Source organism: Cyprinus carpio, chromosome B18 (genome assembly GCF_018340385.1).
Source record: "Cyprinus carpio isolate SPL01 chromosome B18, ASM1834038v1, whole genome shotgun sequence".
Classification (NCBI taxonomy): Eukaryota; Metazoa; Chordata; class Actinopteri; order Cypriniformes; family Cyprinidae; genus Cyprinus; species Cyprinus carpio.
The window spans coordinates 23186813-23207518 of NC_056614.1; the positions used below are offsets into that span (position 1 = coordinate 23186813).

General features: G+C 36.8%; 3 protein-coding genes and 1 pseudogene across 4 annotated transcripts; 1 reads left to right on the forward strand and 3 right to left on the reverse strand.

Moving 5' to 3' along the window:
• Nucleotides 1–274: 274 nt before the first annotated feature.
• Nucleotides 275–3974, reverse strand: LOC109109716 (synaptotagmin-1-like). Its single transcript, XM_042744446.1, has 9 exons — nucleotides 3812–3974; nucleotides 3066–3238; nucleotides 2812–2987; nucleotides 2333–2446; nucleotides 1985–2152; nucleotides 1682–1849; nucleotides 933–1050; nucleotides 693–826; nucleotides 275–610 (listed from the first exon to the last, which is right to left on the reverse strand). The coding sequence occupies exons 2-9, from the start codon at nucleotides 3235–3237 to the stop codon at nucleotides 407–409; spliced, it is 1254 nt and encodes a 417-aa protein (XP_042600380.1). The 5' UTR covers nucleotide 3238; nucleotides 3812–3974; the 3' UTR covers nucleotides 275–406.
• A 1096-nt stretch (nucleotides 3975–5070) lies between these two features.
• Nucleotides 5071–7907, forward strand: LOC109109405 (annotated as a pseudogene).
• Nucleotides 7908–8964: 1057 nt separating this feature from the next.
• LOC109109404 (acetylcholinesterase-like) lies at nucleotides 8965–15044 on the reverse strand. The gene is given in 9 exon segments (XM_042744449.1): nucleotides 8965–9627; nucleotides 9743–9915; nucleotides 10751–10891; nucleotides 11081–11199; nucleotides 11935–12062; nucleotides 12140–12273; nucleotides 12357–12558; nucleotides 14024–14150; nucleotides 14152–15044. Coding segments are annotated over 9 exon segments (2004 nt in total). The 5' UTR covers nucleotides 14679–15044; the 3' UTR covers nucleotides 8965–9174.
• A 1839-nt stretch (nucleotides 15045–16883) lies between these two features.
• On the reverse strand, nucleotides 16884–20560 carry LOC109077136 (GLIPR1-like protein 1). 2 transcript variants are annotated; one of them, XM_042744450.1, is made up of 5 exons: nucleotides 19934–20560; nucleotides 18645–18884; nucleotides 18444–18559; nucleotides 17908–17993; nucleotides 16884–17315 (listed from the first exon to the last, which is right to left on the reverse strand). In XM_042744450.1, the coding sequence occupies exons 1-5, from the start codon at nucleotides 20129–20131 to the stop codon at nucleotides 17185–17187; spliced, it is 771 nt and encodes a 256-aa protein (XP_042600384.1). In that variant the 5' UTR covers nucleotides 20132–20560; the 3' UTR covers nucleotides 16884–17184. The 2 variants fall into 2 exon arrangements, with proteins under 2 accessions (XP_042600384.1, XP_042600385.1); XM_042744451.1 differs by having other exon boundaries at nucleotides 19958–20543.
• Nucleotides 20561–20706: the final 146 nt, after the last annotated feature.

The following is a 20706-nucleotide window of genomic DNA, read 5'->3' on the forward strand; positions in this document are numbered from 1 at the left end:
AATAACTTTATCCACTTCTGAAATGACTTTTCTGCATAGGCAGGGAAAAATAAAATCAGTAATGTCATAACCTACTTTTCTACAATCAAATACCAATGGATTTGGTCCTGGTTTTCATTATTTCCTCATGAATATTCTGGAATATGTTATTACAGAAGTTGCATTGTGAATGCTGTTTAATGTTGTCCAATACAGTTTTTACTCCTTTAATATATAATTTAATGTATCTTTGTACATCTTGCATGAGATAATGAAAATAAATGTGCTTCTGATTATTAAAAGATGAGATTTTACCTGATCTACCTCAGACCTTCCCCACATACACAAACATGCACACATATGCACAAACTTCACAAATGAAAGCAAACCACTGATTATTCATGTATACAAATGCTCACACACAACTTCATTTCTTCATCAGTTCAGCATCTATGTCCTCTTCAGGTTTGAGGGCGTGCCATTGAGCGATGGGTCTTCTTGGATTGGCCAACATATCTGACCAATGGCGTTGCTCCGTTCCTGTGCTGTTCAGTCCTATGAAAACCTTTCCAATGGCATCATTCTTCCCAATTTTGTCATAGTCCAGGACTGTCACCACAACCTGAACTTTCTAAAAGGAGACAGAAGAATAGTCCAGAACCATTAATGTGTTAAGTTTCAGAAGACGGGGAGAAATGAAACTTCAACTCTACCTGAATCTGCTCAGATGGCACTTCAAAGCTAAATGACTCGTTGTAATACGGGTTCAGTGTGTTCTTCTTAATTGTGGTTTTCTTTTTCTTCAGCCTTTTGCCGTTCTGCATCAGGTGGATTTTTACATATGGGTCTGTAGAACAGTTAAATAATGTCCGAATTACTGTGGTTAAATGACATTTCAGATCTGTATTATGAAATGTGTCAGTATAAAATGTCACTTCACTTTTTCCACTCACCTGAGAGGCCACCCACATCCATTTTTTTGAGGTTTTTGGCCTCTAGAACGACAACAGTCAGCTTTCCAGCAGTCGGTACATAGCGCAGAGACAAGCAAATATCACCTAACCGCTCATGCTGTTGAGTCAACAACGAAAAGTCACTGTCACATGCAGGTACAGAGGTGTATTCATGACTAAATATGGAAATGGAATACATATAGAAATAATTCTGTTTCATTTCGAAGGAAGTAGATATGTAAAATATAAAACATTGATAGAGTATAATATGAATTACTCAAAAACTTGCGCAATAAATGTATATAATTTGTATATTTTACATGCATTATGTAAATATTAATGTCTTAATGTCACAATTTTTTTTTGTTTTTACCATTAACAATTTAAGATCAGTATAATTAAGTGTAAATATTTAGCGTAAATAAATGTATAATTTCACAACTTAAATTATAAACATATTTAAATGTTACTGTTTGTTACATACATTTAAATATTAAATTTAACATCGTTAATATGTCTGATGTGAATATATATTAATATTCTTTTCAAATGAGTTATAATAAATAATCTGTAAAATTCTAATAAATATTATTATAGTTTTTATGTTTTATTACAAAGCTCGCTTGTGTTGGATTAAAAAAACTTCCCATTGTTTGGGATCATCCCAATTCGCCATCAATTCAACTATGCAATGTGACCTATTCAATTCAGACATGATTTTTCTGAGCCATTCACTTCCTCACTCGTACCTCCTCTTTCTCTGCTTTCTGCAGATCTCTCCACTCCTCTGTAAGCTGACTGAAGTCCACTTTATTCATCTGCACCCTCACATCCCCAATAGCATCATGTTTGGAGAAACGGTCAAAGTCATACACTGTCATGACCAGCGTCTTTCCTCCGAGCTCTGCATATGGAACCTGCAGACAGAATATATATATGAGAGAATCCATACATCTGACACACATTTGAATGTAGTTAAATCCATTACTGTCCCAACAGCACATTGTGACCTCTAAGAAGGATTTTTAGTGCAAGTGGATTTTGAGTTGTACCTTAAAGGTGAAGTGCTCATTAAATGTTGGATCTAGTGTTTTGCTGTGAACTTTTGTCTCAAACTTTTTCTTCTTGTCAGGGAGGAGGTAGACTTTCACATATGGATCCGAAGTGCCGCTAATATCCATCGCAGCAAGACCTTCTGCCTCAACCACACCTACAATTAACTGCACAAAAAAAAGAATATCATATTCATTAAAAATGATTCAGAATTTTAATTTTAAAATGAAGTTCTCTACATTACATTACAATAAAAGCCCTCTGCAGATTAAAAAAAAAACCCTGCTGAAGCAAGTTTATCTCATTAATATGGATATTGATGACTGGTCGCTGATTTGTATTCATACCGCGCTGTCAGTGAAGTTGTAGTCAAGGGTATAGTGAAGTTTTCCAAGTTTTGCAGCCTCTTTAGACTCAGAATCCTCTTCCTTGTGATCAGAATCAGTGCCGTGATGAACAGCCTGTAAATACAACCATCTAAATGCCAGTCATTATTACCATGGACATGCCCACCAAAATTATAGGCTATATATACAACATTTTGGGATCAGTAAGACTTATAATGTTTTTTTTTTTTTTTTAATAAGTCTCTTATGCTCATAAAGGTTGCATTTATTTGATCAAAAATACAGAAAAAAGCAGTAATCTTGCAAAATCCGTACCAATTATATATCACTTATAAATTATTGTATACAAAATTAAAAAAGTAGTTATTAAAATAGATGTGGGTTGGCATTGGTAAAATGTGCATGGAAAAAAATATTAATAATTATACACACTGTGCATGTATATAATATATACACAGACACAGACCAATAATTAGTACCTGTTTTGTTCCGTCCTCTTTCACGTTTGACAGGTTAATGCTGTTCTTTTCATTTTTCTCTTTCCCACCCTTTTCCTTTTTCTTTTTAAATATCATCTTCTTGCAGAAACACAGGCAGCAGCTGAGCGTGATGAGGACTATGAGGAAGCCGAGGGCCACCAGAGCCCAGGATGGTACTGAAACAACACACAGAAACGATAATAAATACACAGGTGAGTAAGTGATTGTGTGTATGAGAGAGACTGTCTACTCACATGGGACTTTATGAAGCTCATTCAGAAACTTGCTTCTGATGCTATGAGCCAAACCCTCTGCGGTTGTAGTCTGAGGATGAACAGCCGTGGGTGGAGAACTCGCAGCTATCTTTGATCCATTCAGTGCTGGAGATGAGGAAGGACCAGCCAGCAGAGCATCACCGTCATGCATTCTGAGGACATGCAGTGGAGAAGTTGCATGTGACTTTATAAAGTTTTAAATTCTCTAATAACCTTGGCATTTGCACAGATGATAGTGAGCGTAATGCTGATGCTCTGGAAGCTCATTATAAGGTGTAAAGGCAAAGGGAGGTTCACATTCAGAGCACACAGCAGGTGACATGATGCTCCTTAACCTTGGATTATTTTGAGAAATGCTGAGTAGGGATTTATTGATTTTCTCTCTATTTACAGTGAAATGAGACACAGAAAGCCATTGACACTGATACCCCTGAGTCACACTGATACACTGACTCAAACTTACACCTGTATATCTAACACAAATAATAATAAACATGCATTTATATATACACAACACCATCAAACAAATCCTAATGCACACCTCAGAAGCATTCATATAAAAGTATATATTCAAAGCATTGTTTAGTTTATATAAAAATGCATGGATATAGCCTCAGACACAACATGTGTTTGTATGCACATAAAAGTTGATTGTTAAGTATATATGTAATCTAAGGATCGTAAAAAAAAATCACATACTATATTTGAGGAGGAAGTACACTTACCTGCAGCTCTGATTTGAGAAGTGCACTTGACAGGCAGGTAATCTGAATTAAGTAAAGGTAAAGGTAATGCGATAAAGCTCTCTTGTGTGTCTTGGCAAGACTATTCTTTTAAAAGAAAGAAAATATCAAGATGTTTGACTGAGTTTAACGCTGCTGGAGAGACAATGACAGAGGGAGAGAGAGAGAGAGACTGAGAGAGAAGCATCAGTTGCAAGCTGTGCAGCAGTGGGTGGAACCATATGGACATTATGACAAGGTTTTAATGAGGGACGTAGAAGGGGTCACATTAAGGTGCCAGTACTGGTTATTTCACAAAATATTTGGGGGACATATAAAAAAAATTCTAAATGTGCTATCTACATCCAAAGAATATAATAAAAGACATTTGCAAGCTTGTCTTTAACAAATACATCTGGCTCATGTTTTTATTTATTTATTTGTAAAAATTAATTTATTTATTTTTGCACACACTATATTGTTTTTAGAATTGTAGCATAAATAATATCAATTATAATTAATATTTTATGTATAATTTATGTAATAAATTATAATATAGAATTAATCTACATTATACATCTTATACTTTATGTATTAAAACCCTAAAAAGTGTAATTTAATGGTATGTTTCACTCATTATACACTGCAGTAAAGGTTTATTTAGCAGATTTTATTGAAGCTGAAATGATGAAATGCACCAGTTTTTATGGAACGTATCAAACCTCTTCTATTAAAAGATATTACAAGTTGTATTAAATATTTCTTTCATCCATTATTAATAATTGCATTATTAACACAAGGCACTTCTACTGTCTACCGGGTAGGTGTCAGTATATTCCGCTATGTTTACAGGAAGAAAAAACACGGTAGAAGTTTGAGGATGTTCCACAGATTAGAAGGTTATTATCGTTTCGAGATCATTTGACACAGTTTTGTTGGGTTTGTTTTGGTTCAGTTCCTTGGTTTCATGTTTTTCTTCTGTATATCCAAAAGTGTAGTTATAGTCATATCACGAATTATGTCTTTTGCTTCTATTTAGACAAATGCACTCAAGTTTGCTTGTTCATTAGAAATATTATTTATTTTTAGTGTCCTCATATATTTTTGATGTTGATGTGCTTGATGTGTGTTTTTGTCTAATAATTATCTTTGTTAGTGTCATCATACATGGGCTAACAGTGTTTTAGTTGTTTTGTGTGTGTGTGTGTGTGTGTGTGTGTGTGTGTGTGTGTGTGTGTGTGTGTGTGTGTGTGTGTGTGTGTGTGCGGATGCAGGAGGAGTGTGTGTCTCTGCAGGTGTGTGTCAGTGTGTTTGGGGCGCTGGAGTGTGCTGCTGACTCGAGACACGGGAGAAACTCTCATCAGCAGACACGGACAGAGTCTTCTCAACACACTCCACCTGCAGCACCCCATGGCCAGGTCTTCTTCACACCAAGGCTGCATTTATTTGATTAAAAATATGCAGTAAAAACAGTAATACTGAGAATTATTATTACAATTTAAAGTAACTATTTTCTTTTTGAATATATTTAAAATATATATTTTATTCTTGAGATGCAAAGCTGTATTTTCAGCATCATTACTCCAGTCTTCAGTGTCAAATGATCCTTCAGAAATCATTCTAATAAGCTGATTTACTGCTACAGAAGCATTTCAGATTTTATTATTATTATTATTAATGTTGAAAACAGTTGTGTTGATTTTGTGGAATAATCACAAATGTGATTTCAGCATTCTTTGAGGAATAGAAAAACAATAGTGTGTGTATATAAATATATATATATATATATATATATATATATATATATATTATATATATGTGTGTGTGTGTGTGTGTGTGTGTGTGTGTGTGTGTGTGTGTGTAAATATAAAGTTGTGGTCAAAATTTTACATACAGTACACTTTGCAGTATCTGCAAAATGTTAATTATTTTACCAAAATAAGAGGGATCATACAAAATGCATGTTATTGTTTATTTAGTATTGACCTGAATAAGATATTTAACATAAAATGTTTACATATAATCCACAAGAGAGAATAATAGTTGATTTTCTAAAAAATATTTTTAATACTGTGTTGTTACCTGGAGGATCCAATTTTTAAGTTGTTCACGAGTCCCTTGTTGAACAGGTAAACTGCCTGCTGTTCTTCAGAAAAAGTTCTTCAGGTCCCACAAATATTTTGGTTTTCCTGCATCTTTTGCGTATTTGAACCTTTTCCAACCATGATTGTATGATTTTAAGATCCATCTTTTCATGCTGAGGACAACTGAGGGACTCGTATGCAACTATTACAGAAGATTCATAAGCTCACTGATGCTCAAGAAGGAAAAACCATGCATTAAGAGCCGGGGGTGAAAACTTTTGAACAGAATCAAGATGTGTACATTTTTCTTATTTTGCCTAAATATAATATTTTTTTTTCATTTAGTATCTCTTCAGAATCTACAGAAGATACTTGCATGTTTCCCCGAAGACAAAAATAAGTCCAATTGACCAGTTTTCCCCTCCAGGCTCTTAATGCATTTTTTTGGAGCATCAGTGATCTAGTGGATGTAAACTTTTCATCTGAGTCATTTTTATAAATTCAACTATTATTTTCTCTTATGGACTATATTTTTCAGGATTTATTTATATTAATTATATTTTTATATGAAAATAATGTGGATTTATTTGCCATTTGTTATCTTTGTTCTTTAGGATGGTGTTGGACTGTGTGTGCGCACATAGTAAAGCTACTGCAGACGGCACAAAATCATTCATTCTCCTGCTGGCCGCGCTGTTACGAGGAATTCACGACTCACACATGCGCTGCAAAGGATCTTGGAGCATCCCTAATCTTCAAAATCTCACTAATCGCCTGTTGGCTGTGAGCAGAAAGGAATTGGACGATGTCGTAACACACAAAATTACCCCATATGCCTCATTGTACTGTAGTCACCATAGTTACAAACTGGAGGGCAGCGTTCTTGATTTGTTGATTGATGGGTATATTTCTGGAAGAGTGGGGATCGGCCAGGAGGATTTAACTGAAACGAGTCCTGCCTGAGTTCTTTCATCAAGTCAGTCGAGATCAAAACGCAGTAGTAACAATCTCATTCATACATTCACACTTCTCTTTTCTACATATGCATTGAAGGCCTGGTTGTGACTTGTGATTGGTCAGTGTGGACTGAACCAGCAGGATCAGTAAAAGCACTCATTTTATATGAGAGCTTTGGAGCTTCATTTGTTGCTGTAGGTGAAAACATATCCATGTGCATTCAAAAGGACTATCTGCAATGCTCAGAGAGTGTCATGAAGCAAAAGTTAGCAAGTTGATTAGACTTACAGGTCCATGTGGTGCTATCGTCCGTGAAGCAGCCAGAAAGTGTGTTGCAATGGGCTCGATTGAACCACGTTTCTCTACTTGACTTTCTTTCAAACATCAGTGCTGTAGAAACACTCTCACATCCACCACTTCAACACCTCGTGATGCTCAACTCCTGTAGATGTGTGCAACTCAGTGGGCATCACTATGCGTGTCTGGGCATGTTTTCAAACACACACACACACACGCTTGTTTTTTGTGCACCAGCGCCAGAATTGCTTGACCAGACTGAGTGTGTTAGCCAAGGTGTGTTTGCAATGCTACAGAATCTGTATGAAAGCTTCTGTCAGACACTGGCATCTGACCAATCACAGAGTCCGTGTTCGGACCAATCACAAAGCGTGCTTTCATCGCAAGACCTGTGGAGTGGAATTATGCATGCAGGAGGAGTGCTTCCCATTGGAGGTGTGTTTGAGTTCTTGGTACATTACTTTTTGTTGAACGAACATAACTCTAGTAAGTAACCAAGAGAGCTGTTTGCCAAGAACTTTGTATGCTCCTAATCACAGGTGGTTTCTCAATATTCAGACACATTTCTTGGATGATCTTGGTGGGACAAGACCAAAGCGCGAGAGTCAGAAATGCCTGAGTTGAAGTTCGGGTTCAGGTTCAGTGAGAGTTCTGCACTGGGTCTTGAGTCGGTCAATGGAAAGAAGCAGCTGCTTGTTTCTGTGTTGCAGTGTTTGCACAGACTCTTATGTGTAGGGGCTATTTTACACACACACACACACACGCACACACACACGCGCACGCACACACACATGCGCGCACACACACACACACACACACACACACACACACACACACACACACACACACACACACACACACACACACACACACACACTCTGTTATGCACTGGACCTCAAACACACTCTGAGGAGGAGGAGGAAGAGACGCCAGAGCGTTCAAACTCCACTCAGTCAACAGATGCATAAGTCATTCACTACATGTTTACCTCTGATCTATGTTTGCACTGGCCCTAAAAAGTATTTGAACTTAAGTCATGCTTAAAAATGTCTGAATGTCAAAGCATTTGATACAAAATATCAAACAAAGTGGCATCTGCAAAAAAATGCTGCTGAACCTTCTTAAATCTTTCACTTTTTTGAGCCATTTTTGCAATGACTTCAAACCAACTGTTCATTTTAGTGGATGTATTGATGTCATTTCCTCTCAAGTTCACAAATGTGTCCTTGCAGAATAAAAACAGCTGTATATCATCAAATGAACTACGTTTAAAGCCTATTTACCTTTTCCTTTATTTTTCTTTTAAAACAAATGGCATTTGTTTTGATATTTTATATCAAAATGATATTTACACACACACACACACACACACACACACACATATATATATATATATATATATATATAAACTGTATTTTTTATAACACTTTCATAGAATATACAAATTATTTTGAACATTTAAATATAGAATATAAATGCATTCTATAATTTTCTTGAAACAAATAGGAGTATTTGTAATTCAGTTCTATATGCATTATACATTTTAATTATTTAAAACAAAAGTACAAAATCATTGTTAAAAAGTAGTGCAATTAACTCTTTTCAAAAGCTTGGGATCAGTATGATTTTCTTTTATGATGATGCTGAAAATTCAGCTTTGTATCACAGGAATACATTTTTAATTATATTAATGAAAGAATACAGTTTACAATTTAAATTTGTAATAATTTAAATTTAATTATGTAATAATACTTCACAATAATACTGTTTGTAGTGAATTTTTGATCAAATAAATGCAGATGACGAAGAAGAGACATTTCAAAACATGAAAAAATTACTCCTAACGTTTGAATCATAATGTACTTTAAAAAATAATATTTTGTTATTAAACTGGCCCAGTCATTGATAATGTATAAAGATGAGATTTAAATTAAAAAAGAAATAGCAGAATGGTTAATGAATAGCAAAGAGTTTATCAAAATTGTTAGAGCCCTGATCTTTTCTTTCCTCCAGCACAATCTCCTCCCCTCAATAGATGTCCAGCCGATCCCAGAAGTCACAGAAATGATCCCTGTCCCCGTGCTGTGGGTGTGAGGGTAGAGTCAGGTTCAGGATGGGCCAGCCCTCTGGAGCCGTGTACCGAGGCCAAACCGGCAGCCTCTGCTGTGTGCAGAAGTGAGTCTGTTCACTTCGAGAGTTTGGGTCCCCCGTGTGGGCAAATGTTCCCCAGTAACACGCCATCCGATTGGCCAGAAGGGTCTCTTGAGGTGTAAGTGTGAAGTTAGTGCTGGGAGCGGAGTCAAACAGAAAGGGAAGCTCCGCCCCATGGCAGGTATGATTGTAGCAGAACGGACGCCCCGCCCATATGTTGTGATCAGATGGAGCGTGGTCAAATACATACAACCAAACGGCTCCACCGACTCTCACTCCAGAGCGAGCAGAACATCGAGTCGGACACAGAAACATGTAATCCGTGACAATCTGCAAAACAGGATCATTTTATAAGCTAAAGAAGTGTAAGAACACATGAAGCCTAACCTCTATTTTGTGCTGTTTGTCTTGCAGTTGTTTTATCTAAAGAATACTGATGTCTTACTTGTGAAAGCATCACTCTTCTGTCCTGGTTTGGGAAGAAAGGAATGTATTTGTGCAGAATTTTAAGCGCATGTTGCTTAAAAATGGCGGCAGTGTAGAGCACACATTCCAGCGTTGATACGGACCGGTTGAAAACGCTGTACACAAAGGTCACGCCTTCCTCAGAGGTTGTACCTACAGGACAGACCAGACGAGAGCTGACAGAGGTAAACAATGCTAACCTTTCTGAATATTCCAGGTTAAAGAGTAGTTCACCCAAAAATGAAAATTTGCTGAAACTGTACTCATCCTCAAACTATTCGAGATGTACAGTAGATGAGTTTGTTTGTCGGAAATTGATTGGAGAAATGTAGCATTACATCACTTGCTCATTAATGGATCCTCTGCAGTGAATGGGTGCCGTCAGAATGAGAGTCCAAACAGCTGATAAAAACATCACAATAATCCATAAGTAATCCACACCATTCCAGTCCATCAATTAACATCTTGAGAAGTGAAATGCGAAAATCGTTTTAAGACACAAATCCACCATTAAGGCTTCTTGACTTGATCACCTTTGGCCAAAATACAGGTCCAAATTATTATGCATAGAGAAGCAATGGTTTGGAGTTAAAAACGTGCTAACTATTGATTTGTTTCTTAAAAACAGCTTTTTATTTCACAAGACATTAATTGATGGACTGGAATGGTGTGGATTACTTCTGGATTATTGTGATGTTTTTATCAACTTTTTGGACTCTCATTCTGACGGCACCCATTCACTGCAGAGGATCCATTGGTGAGCAAGTGATGTAAAGCTAAATTTCTCCAATCAATTTCCGACAAACAAACTCATCTACATCTTGGATGACCTGAGGGTGAGTACATTTTTTTGCAAATTTTAATTTTGGTTATTCCTTAATACAATTCATCCCACAGCATCTTTGTTCTTTGGTAATCAACAACATGTGATAGCTTAGCTTATGTTTAACCCAGAATATGCTGATGTTGTTGTTGTTGAAGCACAAACCAAGTATAACAGGCTTATAACTCTGCCAGTGGCCTGTTTGGAAGGCTGTGATTGGCTGTTCCTGGATCAGCTCTCCATCAATGAATGGTCCCCATGTCTCAAAGACCTCCAGGAAACGGAAGGGGTTGATGATCTTAGAACCTAAAAGCACAGAATTAGATTTTTAGCCTATTTCAGTGTACATATGTTTTGTCCATGTGTATGTCTGATATATATGTGTTTATTGCCAGCCGCATCATTCTGCAGTCAGATATTTTATTAATTGTTTTATTTGAATTAATTATTATTTTTATTTATTTAGTTATCAATAACACTGATGTGAGTATGTACCTGACTTAACCTGGGCATCGAGCACGTCATGTGAGCTGAGAGAGCGCAGACAGGGCAGATCAAATGCTGAGCAATTTGTCAGTTTAGCAAAATCCCAGCCCAGTTTCATCGCATCCCATCTACAAAATAAGAAGCACCATCATCAGCAGCAGCTTCATCGTGCTTACTCTGTTGTTCTAAAGGCTAAGGCTCTGTTCCAAAACATAGTGAACTAAAAGGCTTTATGGCATAGATGTGCAACCAATGCAAATGGTAAGCAGAATTACACAAGATACCTTGTTTTGCTGAGATTCTAAAAAATTGCATTTTATTTATATCTTCAGAGAGAAGGCAATCCCAGAATGCACAGCACGGCTTTTGAACACAAATTAAGATATTTATTGCATGCAATGTGGTACTCTCCAGTTAATGGAGGCAGAGGGTGACTGAGGGGAGAAGAATTGTTGAATAATGTCGTTATCTTTGTTTTCTTTGCCCACAAAAATGTATTCACGTAGCTTCATAAAATTACAGTTGAACCACTGATGTCACATGGACTATTTTGTCGATGTTCTTTGTACCTTTCTGTAGGACCCTTGCTGTCTATGGAGGGTCAGAAAGCTCTCGGATTTCATCAAAAATATCTTAATTTGTGTTCCGAAAATGAACGAAGGTCTTACGGGTTTAGAATGACGTGAGGGTGATGACAGTAATTAATGACAGAATTTTTGGGTGCACTAAGTCAAGTCAAGTCTCCTTTATTTTTATAGCGCTTTAAACAAAAAAGATTGCGTCAAAGCAACTGAACAACATTAATTAGGAAACAGTGTGTCAATAATGCAAAAATGCAACTAACTGTTTTATATGCGTTTTACCTGGTTTTCAGTGGCAAAGAGAATGGTAAACTCTGTATGGCTGCATGTCTAAACAAATACTCGCTGCTCTGCATCATCAGATGAAGACACACTGATTGGGCTCCAGCGCTCTCGCTAAACAGAGTAACCTACATACACAGATATAATATACTGTAATCAGATGTCCACACTGTCGTCATTCATCCACCCCCGTGTTCCCTTGTACCTTATTTGGGTCTCCTCCAAAAGCTGCAATGTTTTCTTGGACCCAGCGCAGTGCTGCCTGCTGGTCTAGAATCCCATAATTCCCCACTGCAGAGCTCTCGGGATCTTTGCCTGTGACTAAGAAGCCAAAAGCACCTAAAAATTGACCAGAACATCTTAGGAATTGGCTCAGTCAGATGTAATCATGTACGCCAATATGGAAAATGAGTTTGACTAACCAAGACGATACTCCATGTTTACAACTACTGTGTTGCTATAGTTACTGATGAAGCGGCCGTCATATAGAGGTTTGGAGGCGGAGCCAGCGATGAAATCACCGCCGTGAATCCACACCATCACCGGCAGGGCCGTTACTATCGGCAACGACAGGTTGACACTCACAGGAACAAAGATGTTTAGATACAGGCAGTCCTCGCTAACCTGTGCAAATGCAGACATTCACTCATTCACATTCACTGTATGGTTGCTAGGGTGTTGCTATGTAATTTCTAAAGTGTGTGGAGTCTTTGTTTGCAATGTGGTTGCTATGGCATTGCAGTGTGGTTGTCAGAATGTTGCTGTGTGGCTGCTAAAATGCTTGGAGTGTTTCTTTTCTTATTGCTATGTGGTTGTTAGGGTGTTGCTATGCAGAGTCTGAGTCTTTTTTTTAGCATGGTCTAACGTGGTTGCTATGTCATTTCTAGGTGGTTGCCAAGGCATTGCTATTTGGTTGCTAAAATGGTCTGAGCATTTTTAGCATAGTGAAGTGTGGTTTCTAGATGGTTGCCAGGGTGTTGCTATGTGGTTGCTTTATTCTTCTTAGTTTTTCTTAGTGTGTTGCTCTGTGATTGTTGTTGACATGATCTGAGTTTTTTTTTTTTTTTTTTTAGCATTTTCCAGTGTGATTCCTAGAATGTTTTTTAGGTGGTTGCCAGGGTGTTGCTGTGTGGTTTCTGAAGTGTTGCTAGGTGATTGCCAGATATTTGCTATGTAGTTACTGGAGTATTCTGAGTGTTTCTTAGTGTGTTGCTATGTGGTTTCTAGAGTGTTGTTAGGCAGTAGCCAGGACATTTTTGTTTTGAGTTTGTTAAAATGTTCTTTCTTAGTGTTTCTTAGTGTGTTTCTATGTGGTATCTAGATTGTTGCTAGGTGGTTGCCAGGGTGTTGCTATGTGGTTCCTAGAATGTTGCTTGGTAGTTGTGTTGCTAGGTAGGTTGGACGTTACTAGGAGGTTGATAAAGTATTATGAGTGTTTGTTGGTGTGTTGCTATGGTATTTTCTTGAGTTTTTTAGTGTGTTGCTATGTGGTAACTAGAGTATTGCTAGGTGGTTGCCAGGGTGTTACTATGTGGTTGCTGGAATGTGTTCTGGGTGTTCTTTGATGTGTTGCTATGTGGTTTCTAGAGTGTTGCTTGGTGGTTTCCAGGACGTTGCTAGGAGGATGATAAAGTGTTCTGAACTCCTAAATTTAACCATTCATAACACAATTTTTAATAAACAACCTCAGTGTTGTGGACATGTATTTAGTGTTTCTTTGTGTGCTGCTATGTGGTTTCTATATTGTTGCTAGATGGTTGCCAGGGCTTTACTAGGTGGTCTTTCTTAGCATGTTGTGATATGGTTACTAGGGCATTGCTAGATAATTACTAGGTGGTTACAAACAGGCCCAAGTCAACACTGCCCATATTCAGGTCCCTATACAGTATAAATGACAGGACAAATTACATTATTAAGATTAATAGTTTTGAAAAACCTCTAACTTTAAAAACGCGCACCTGTAACACTTAATATTTTATTTATTGTTGCCCAAGTCTTCAGGACATTAAATATATGAATGTAATACATACTATAATTGTCTTTATTTGTTTTAATTTGTGGATGGTTTGCAAAATTGAGTGTTTCATACCTTAGGAGGACACATCCGAGAGAACTCACCAGCACACACCTGCATGCAAGCAGGACGGGGAAATGTGGCGTCATACGTGTACGTCCAAGGTGACACGGATGAAGGAGGAGCCCAGCGTTTGTCCCCCAGGAGGGTCTGCATAAGGAATCCCATAAAACACATGAGCTTTATCCAGAGTACGGCCACGAACTCGCCCGAGATGCGTAATGACGACTGGATCTCCACTAGAGGTATTTTCGAAGTCATCGGAGGAGGTGTTATCCAGTGAATTAATTATGCATTCACCATCACATCCCACCTTATTCAACTTCTCATCCATCTCAGGCTCCTTGTGTAGAATATTACTACCTTCACATTCAGTTCTGGTTGATATGGAATCAGCTACTGAATGCATATCAGTCGATTCAGCCACAGTGTTTCTTGAAAATTCATCAGCACGAGCATAAAACTCTAGACTCTTAAACGGGTTTAAAGCGGATTCATCTAGAACAACATCATCCAAGCTCTCATGTGTTTCTTTATGTTCAGTGTTTGGGATGTTGAAAATCATAATCGGAGTCCCAGTTTGTTGAGTTTCACTTTTCAGTCTTCCACTCACAATTGGCATAATTGAATGTAGCGTGACCACAATCAATGTAGTGCCAAACAACACCATTATGGCTTTTCAAACCTCAGAGTCAATCAGAATAGAATTAGTTAGTTCCACTTACTTCAACAGGAGAATCTCAGCTGCCTATATCCACAAACAGATGCTTGCAAAATGTTTTATGCTGATAAATCTGACATTTATCTTCAGTCAGCAAACAGCGAGTGTAAGAGTGTAGAGGAATCCGACTCTGGCTTGTGTGCCTGTTGAATTTCGCGTGACATCAATGAGACTGGCCTGCATTCACAAACATTTCTCTCTCACTCCTTCACAAGGACACTATTGTGAAACAAATCAGATTACTGGCAATGAGAGTTCAGGGTACTGCAGATGTACAGGTCAAGCTGTAAACTAATGTTTTGTCTATTCATATACAACAGAATCACACTGAATTGATTACGAAAGCATAAAAGCAGTTTTATCATGTATTTACATTTATTTGGCCTCAGTTACCTGTTTGTGCTTTAACTTCTTCAGCTCAGTCAGCCTACTGTAGTACTACTGTTGTCAGTGTACTTCTGTGTAGAGCTCACTCACAAATGCACAGGAGACAAGAGTCCAAGGAAGGTAATCTATAATCCACAAACTAACTGAAACTAATAGAAACTAACTGACGAGGATCAGAGGAGAAAATAACTAATTAACAAGCTAGAAGCAGGGTTGGGGATTAACTGGTTACATGTAACAGAATTACGTAATTTAATTACAAAATAAATGTAACTGTAATCGTTTACAGTTGTACAAAGGTGGTCACATCTTCATAATTTCACAAACACAGATTTGATTGATTGATTTTTTTTCCAAAATTTCATTGACTGCTCTAAAATGTGAGACACCAATGTTTAAGCAGTTTAGGACACAGAGTTTATTTTCTATTTGGGTTTATGTATATGCTTTATTTTTAAATGAACTGTTTTTGTCCAAGGCATTGTTAGATGCCAGTGTTTCCTATCATAGCTTGCAAAAGATCTGATTTCAAAAACAGTGTCATAGTTATTAAACTATACATTTTTATGATTTTAAATCTTTATTTAACCTCAGAAAGATCTCAAAGTAAAAAGCGATGCAAAAATCTGATTTTGTGGTGCTGTGATTTTGAAAAGGAATCAGATGTAAACAGTTACATTACTTTAATAAAGTAATTTTAATAGTTAGACTGTTACATTTTAAATAGGGTAACTTGTTACCTGTAACCTATTACATTTCCAAAGTAACCTTCCCAACACTGGCTAGAAGCAATGACAAACTAGAACATACCAAAGAAACTGAAACAAACAGAAATACAATTAATAAACATGCAACAAACTCAGAATACAGCAACTATTCTGGTCTGAGGTTTTTGAAAAAAATCAGTTCTGTCTCTTCTATGACATGATCAACATGTTTTAAAGTTCTGAATTAAAATTCATTTTGAGTTTTAAAGTTTTGCATTAATAGGTTATTTTAAGCATTTTAAAAAAAGTATTTTGGCATAATTTTAGTCCGGGTTTTCAGAATTTAAATGCAGTAACCCCAAGAATCCTGTATGTTATTAATGACTCAAAATAAATACTTCATATTCATTTATTTATTTTAATGATGTAGATGTAACATGTATTTGATGTCTCAGAAATATTTTTTGATTTTTACTTAATGGGTGAACTTGACCATCATTAAGTGACTTAAATAATTTTTTAATAAAAAATTGTTTATCATTTTTCAGACACCTATGAAACATTTTTATGAAATGTTTTTGCCTAAGAACATGACTTATGCACTTTTAACCCGTTTCTTAAAATATTTCTCAATTTCTTCATCTCTGACAGCCTCATGTGTCATCATTAGCCCAGGTGTACAGGCATCCTAAAATAATGACACATTACTCATGCACTAATAGAGCACTGCTGATAGATTACTCAGAAACATAAACACACAACTACTTCAAAACATAATTTGTAACTCGTGACTCATAGCTGTTCTCACTCACGGCCTACAGTGTGCTATACGTACACCCGTTTCCATGGCAACTGTAAATTCATCAGGAATATGTCGTGACTACGTTGGTTATATGTGTGTGTGAAACACACAACAGCTGAATTCACAGGCACTGTACTGATGTGTATCTTCACTATCACACACAGTCATATTCACGCTTCATAATCCTGAGAGGTTGTAACACACTTTAGAAATGAGATTTGGTCTGAAGGCTAGAAAATCACACAGGAGACAAGCAGAAAGAGTATAAAATATCAACCCAAGTTTATTCAGCTAGCACTTTTATGATGGCAATTCTTACAAGCAAAATGAAAATTCCTGTTTTCTAAATGCATTTACAGACCTACTGTGTATATGGAACTAAAATAAATGATTTACACACAGCAGAAAAGAAAACTATACATGTATATTTATAGACAGATTTCTTATTATTATTTCAGAGTGATTGCTAATTTAATATCCAACCATAATGAAATTATGGAGAGATGCAAATTTTAAGGTTCAAGTTTGAGACATTAGGGAACAGGTTCACAGGATGACATTAATGTGTTGCATAAAAGTGGAGTAACCAGCAAACTCCTAGTAGACACATTCCAAGATTAGTCAGCCAGTAGGAAGTACTGTAGGCTGAAGAGGGCGGGCCATAATCCCACCCAGGGAACCAATCATATCCTGTAAAGAGACATCACAGCATATCTGAGCAAGATGTAGTTTTGAAATGACGTCATACTGGGAAATGTATGCAAAGTGGATATAAATATGGAAATGATAAATTAAGTCTAAAAGATTCAATAAAAAAATTGATTGAAAATTAAAAAAATATATAAAATTGTTTTTACACCATTTTTTTTCAGTGTACATGAAATCATTGTATTACAAAAATAAATAATTTTAAGAGTAAGATCAGGTAGACATCCTGTAGCTCCTCTGTACAGTGAGTATGGACAGTATTTATTGAAATAATCTAAATATAAGATTAATAATAATATAAAAATAATAATATTAAAAATAATATTAATATTATTATTTAATACAAATGTTATGTAATGTAATATTATGTTAAAAAAAAAAAAAAAATATATATATATATATATATATATATATATATATATATATATATATATGGTGTATATGTGTATATATGTGTGTGTGGAAAGATACATTGTGTGAGTGTTATTGTGATATATATATATATATATATATATGGGGTGGAAAGATACATTGTGTGAGTGTTATTGTGGTGTTTAATTGTAAAAGCTCTTACTACAGACGTTGTCTCGGCAGATCTCTGACCCACAACCGCTGCAGGCCACACCTGCTATATATGGAGTAACACCATGAACCTGTCCCCTGTAACAGAGCATGTTAGAATAACATTACTTAACATCGCCACAGGAGGCAGACACAGTAATATTTTGACCTGCACTGAACAATACTATATATTTGCAACTATAAATCAAGCAAAAACTATTTTACAGAGAGATTCATGATCATAACCACCAAAGATACAAAGTCAACGTGTTCCCATAATATGGTAAATATATACACTCTTAAAAATAATAAGGGTTCTTTATTGGCATTAATAATTCCATGAAGAAGCATTAAAAATGGTTCTTTAAAGTACTGTTTGCTGAAAGGTTCTTTAAGAAAGCCAAAAATGGTTCTTCTATGGCACTACTGGGTTCTAAACAAAAAGACACATACACACACAAAAAAATGGATATATATTTTTTTATTTCTTGATTCCCCTTGGTTTTGATCATTTGGCTGCTTTTTTTGCACATAAAAAGTCTAACTTACGTATCACCATAATTGCACACGAAAATAGTGGATTCCGGGTGAGAGGAGAAGTTTTCGATTCCTTTAGAGCACACATTTACTGCACAGCCCAGCTTGAAGCTTGTAGACCACATTAACTGAAAAGTACAATACATGCACAAATACATGAGGTTGATAAACCTTTGATTTTCATTCTCGAAAAATATACACAGCTGAACATACCTGTGCATAGTGGCCGCACAAGTGCGAGCAGTTGTTATTTCTGAGTGAGTAAGCGCCGCCTTTGCTCCATCTGTGTATGGCGTTCTCCACTGAGAAGGCTGAAAACGGAGCACCCAGCCAGATGTTCTCGCCCATCCACCCAAGCAGCGGGTGCCCAAAATGTGCCAGCCCAGGGTGATGAGAGGCCTTGCAGTGTCTCGCTCGGTCTCTGGCACCTTTGGCCAATTCATTGTCCCAGGACTGTGAACAAACACAAACAATACTCCATATCAATTAAATTACATAACATAGATATCATTTAAGATATAACTGACAGAATAAGATTATCAAGTGCCACTAAAACTTACAACATTCTCACCAAAGACAATGATGATATTTTAGTTTATTTTAAAATATCGCCTTGTTTATTCTAAGCGTGCACTGCAGTTTTGTCACATACCGATTTAAATTCTCAAGCTCTTTAAAGCAGGATGGATTTTGATTGGCTGGCAATGTTTTTATTGTTCATCTAAAGTGATTCCAATGAGTGATTCCAATGTTACTCTTTGTGATTTTTGTTATAATTATGATGTGAGTTTACCTATTCTCAAAGAATTAGAACGATTATTAAAACTTAATTGTCCTTTGTGTGAACGGGCCAGAACATTTGATTCTGAAACACTTTCCTTGTACAACTGGTTGTTCTGTGCTACAGTATTTCACTTGTTTCAATCAATTCAACCACAATCATTTGCTTACATATTACTAATATGCTTATATGTGCAACATTAAGAAACACGGGTTATTAGATCAAATAAATAACACATTTCAAGTGATCACTGATGAAGAGATATCTGAGAATATCTTTCCAGAACCCTCTTGAGGCACCATCACAATCACAAAGACCCTTTGTTTTCTTTTCATTCTTCTACTACTGCTAAAAAACAACAACAACAACAACAACAATCCAGATCAATACACACACAATAGGGAGCCTTTCCTTTCCACTCATACGAAAACATCTCTCCATTTCCATGGCAACCAGAATTATGGTTGTACATATTTTTTTTTATACTAAAAACCAAACACTGAGACAAAAACAAAATGACATGCTGTTAGTATGGCACAGAGATATATTATTATGAGCGTTTAAAATGTGGAACATGGAGACAACGGGTTTCACAGACAAACACGTAGCTAAACACACAAATGCAGATGAACATGAGTAAACAAGATGAGCAAATGCGTGAGTGATTATGAACACACAAATACTACCAGCAATGATTAATCTGAAAGGAAACATGAAATACCTGCGTCCTGAACACCTGTCTTACCATTGAGCGCGCGCTGGCCGCAGGTGGAGAGGTGCGCGAGCGCTGCGTGTTATGCGCTTGCACACACCTGCGGATGAACTCGGGCTCCGTTATTCCCGGTAAGAGCGCCTGAACGCAGCAGGAGCAGTACAGAAGCACCGATATCCGCAGGAGGAGACCGCCGAGAGAGTCCATGGCAGGAGACTGTCCTGAGCCGCGCTGCTGCTTCGCTCTGGATAAATGAGTCAATGGAGCATCACTGCAGGAGACGCGCTGACCTGTGCGTCATGGTGCCGTGGATTTGCCCACTCTCTATCTCTCCCTCTCTGTCTGTCGCTCTCTTTCTGTGTCTGTCTGTCTGTCTGTATGTCTGACTTGGTACATGGGCTTTTTAAAGGACTGAAACGCAACCGCCCACCATGTCACGAAAAAATAAGATGCGCGGGGCTCTTTGTCTTCTTCCCTCACGCACGAGTTCACGCGCGCGCGCACGCTTGTCCAAATGTAAATTAAAGCGTGAGACAAAAATGACCATTTTGCCATATTTAGCCCGTTCATATTTAGAATGTCTATTTAAAAAATACATTCAGAATTATTTTTGTCCGCTAAATATATTAGTTTAAGTTAATTTATTGTAGAGTTAGCCGAACGTATTAAAGGTTTTAATATAAATTATTTAAATTCAGTAGAATAATAATGATTGTTCTCAAAGAATTTTGCTTTTAATCATAGATTTATTTAGTAATAAATTATTTTATTTGAATATGCTG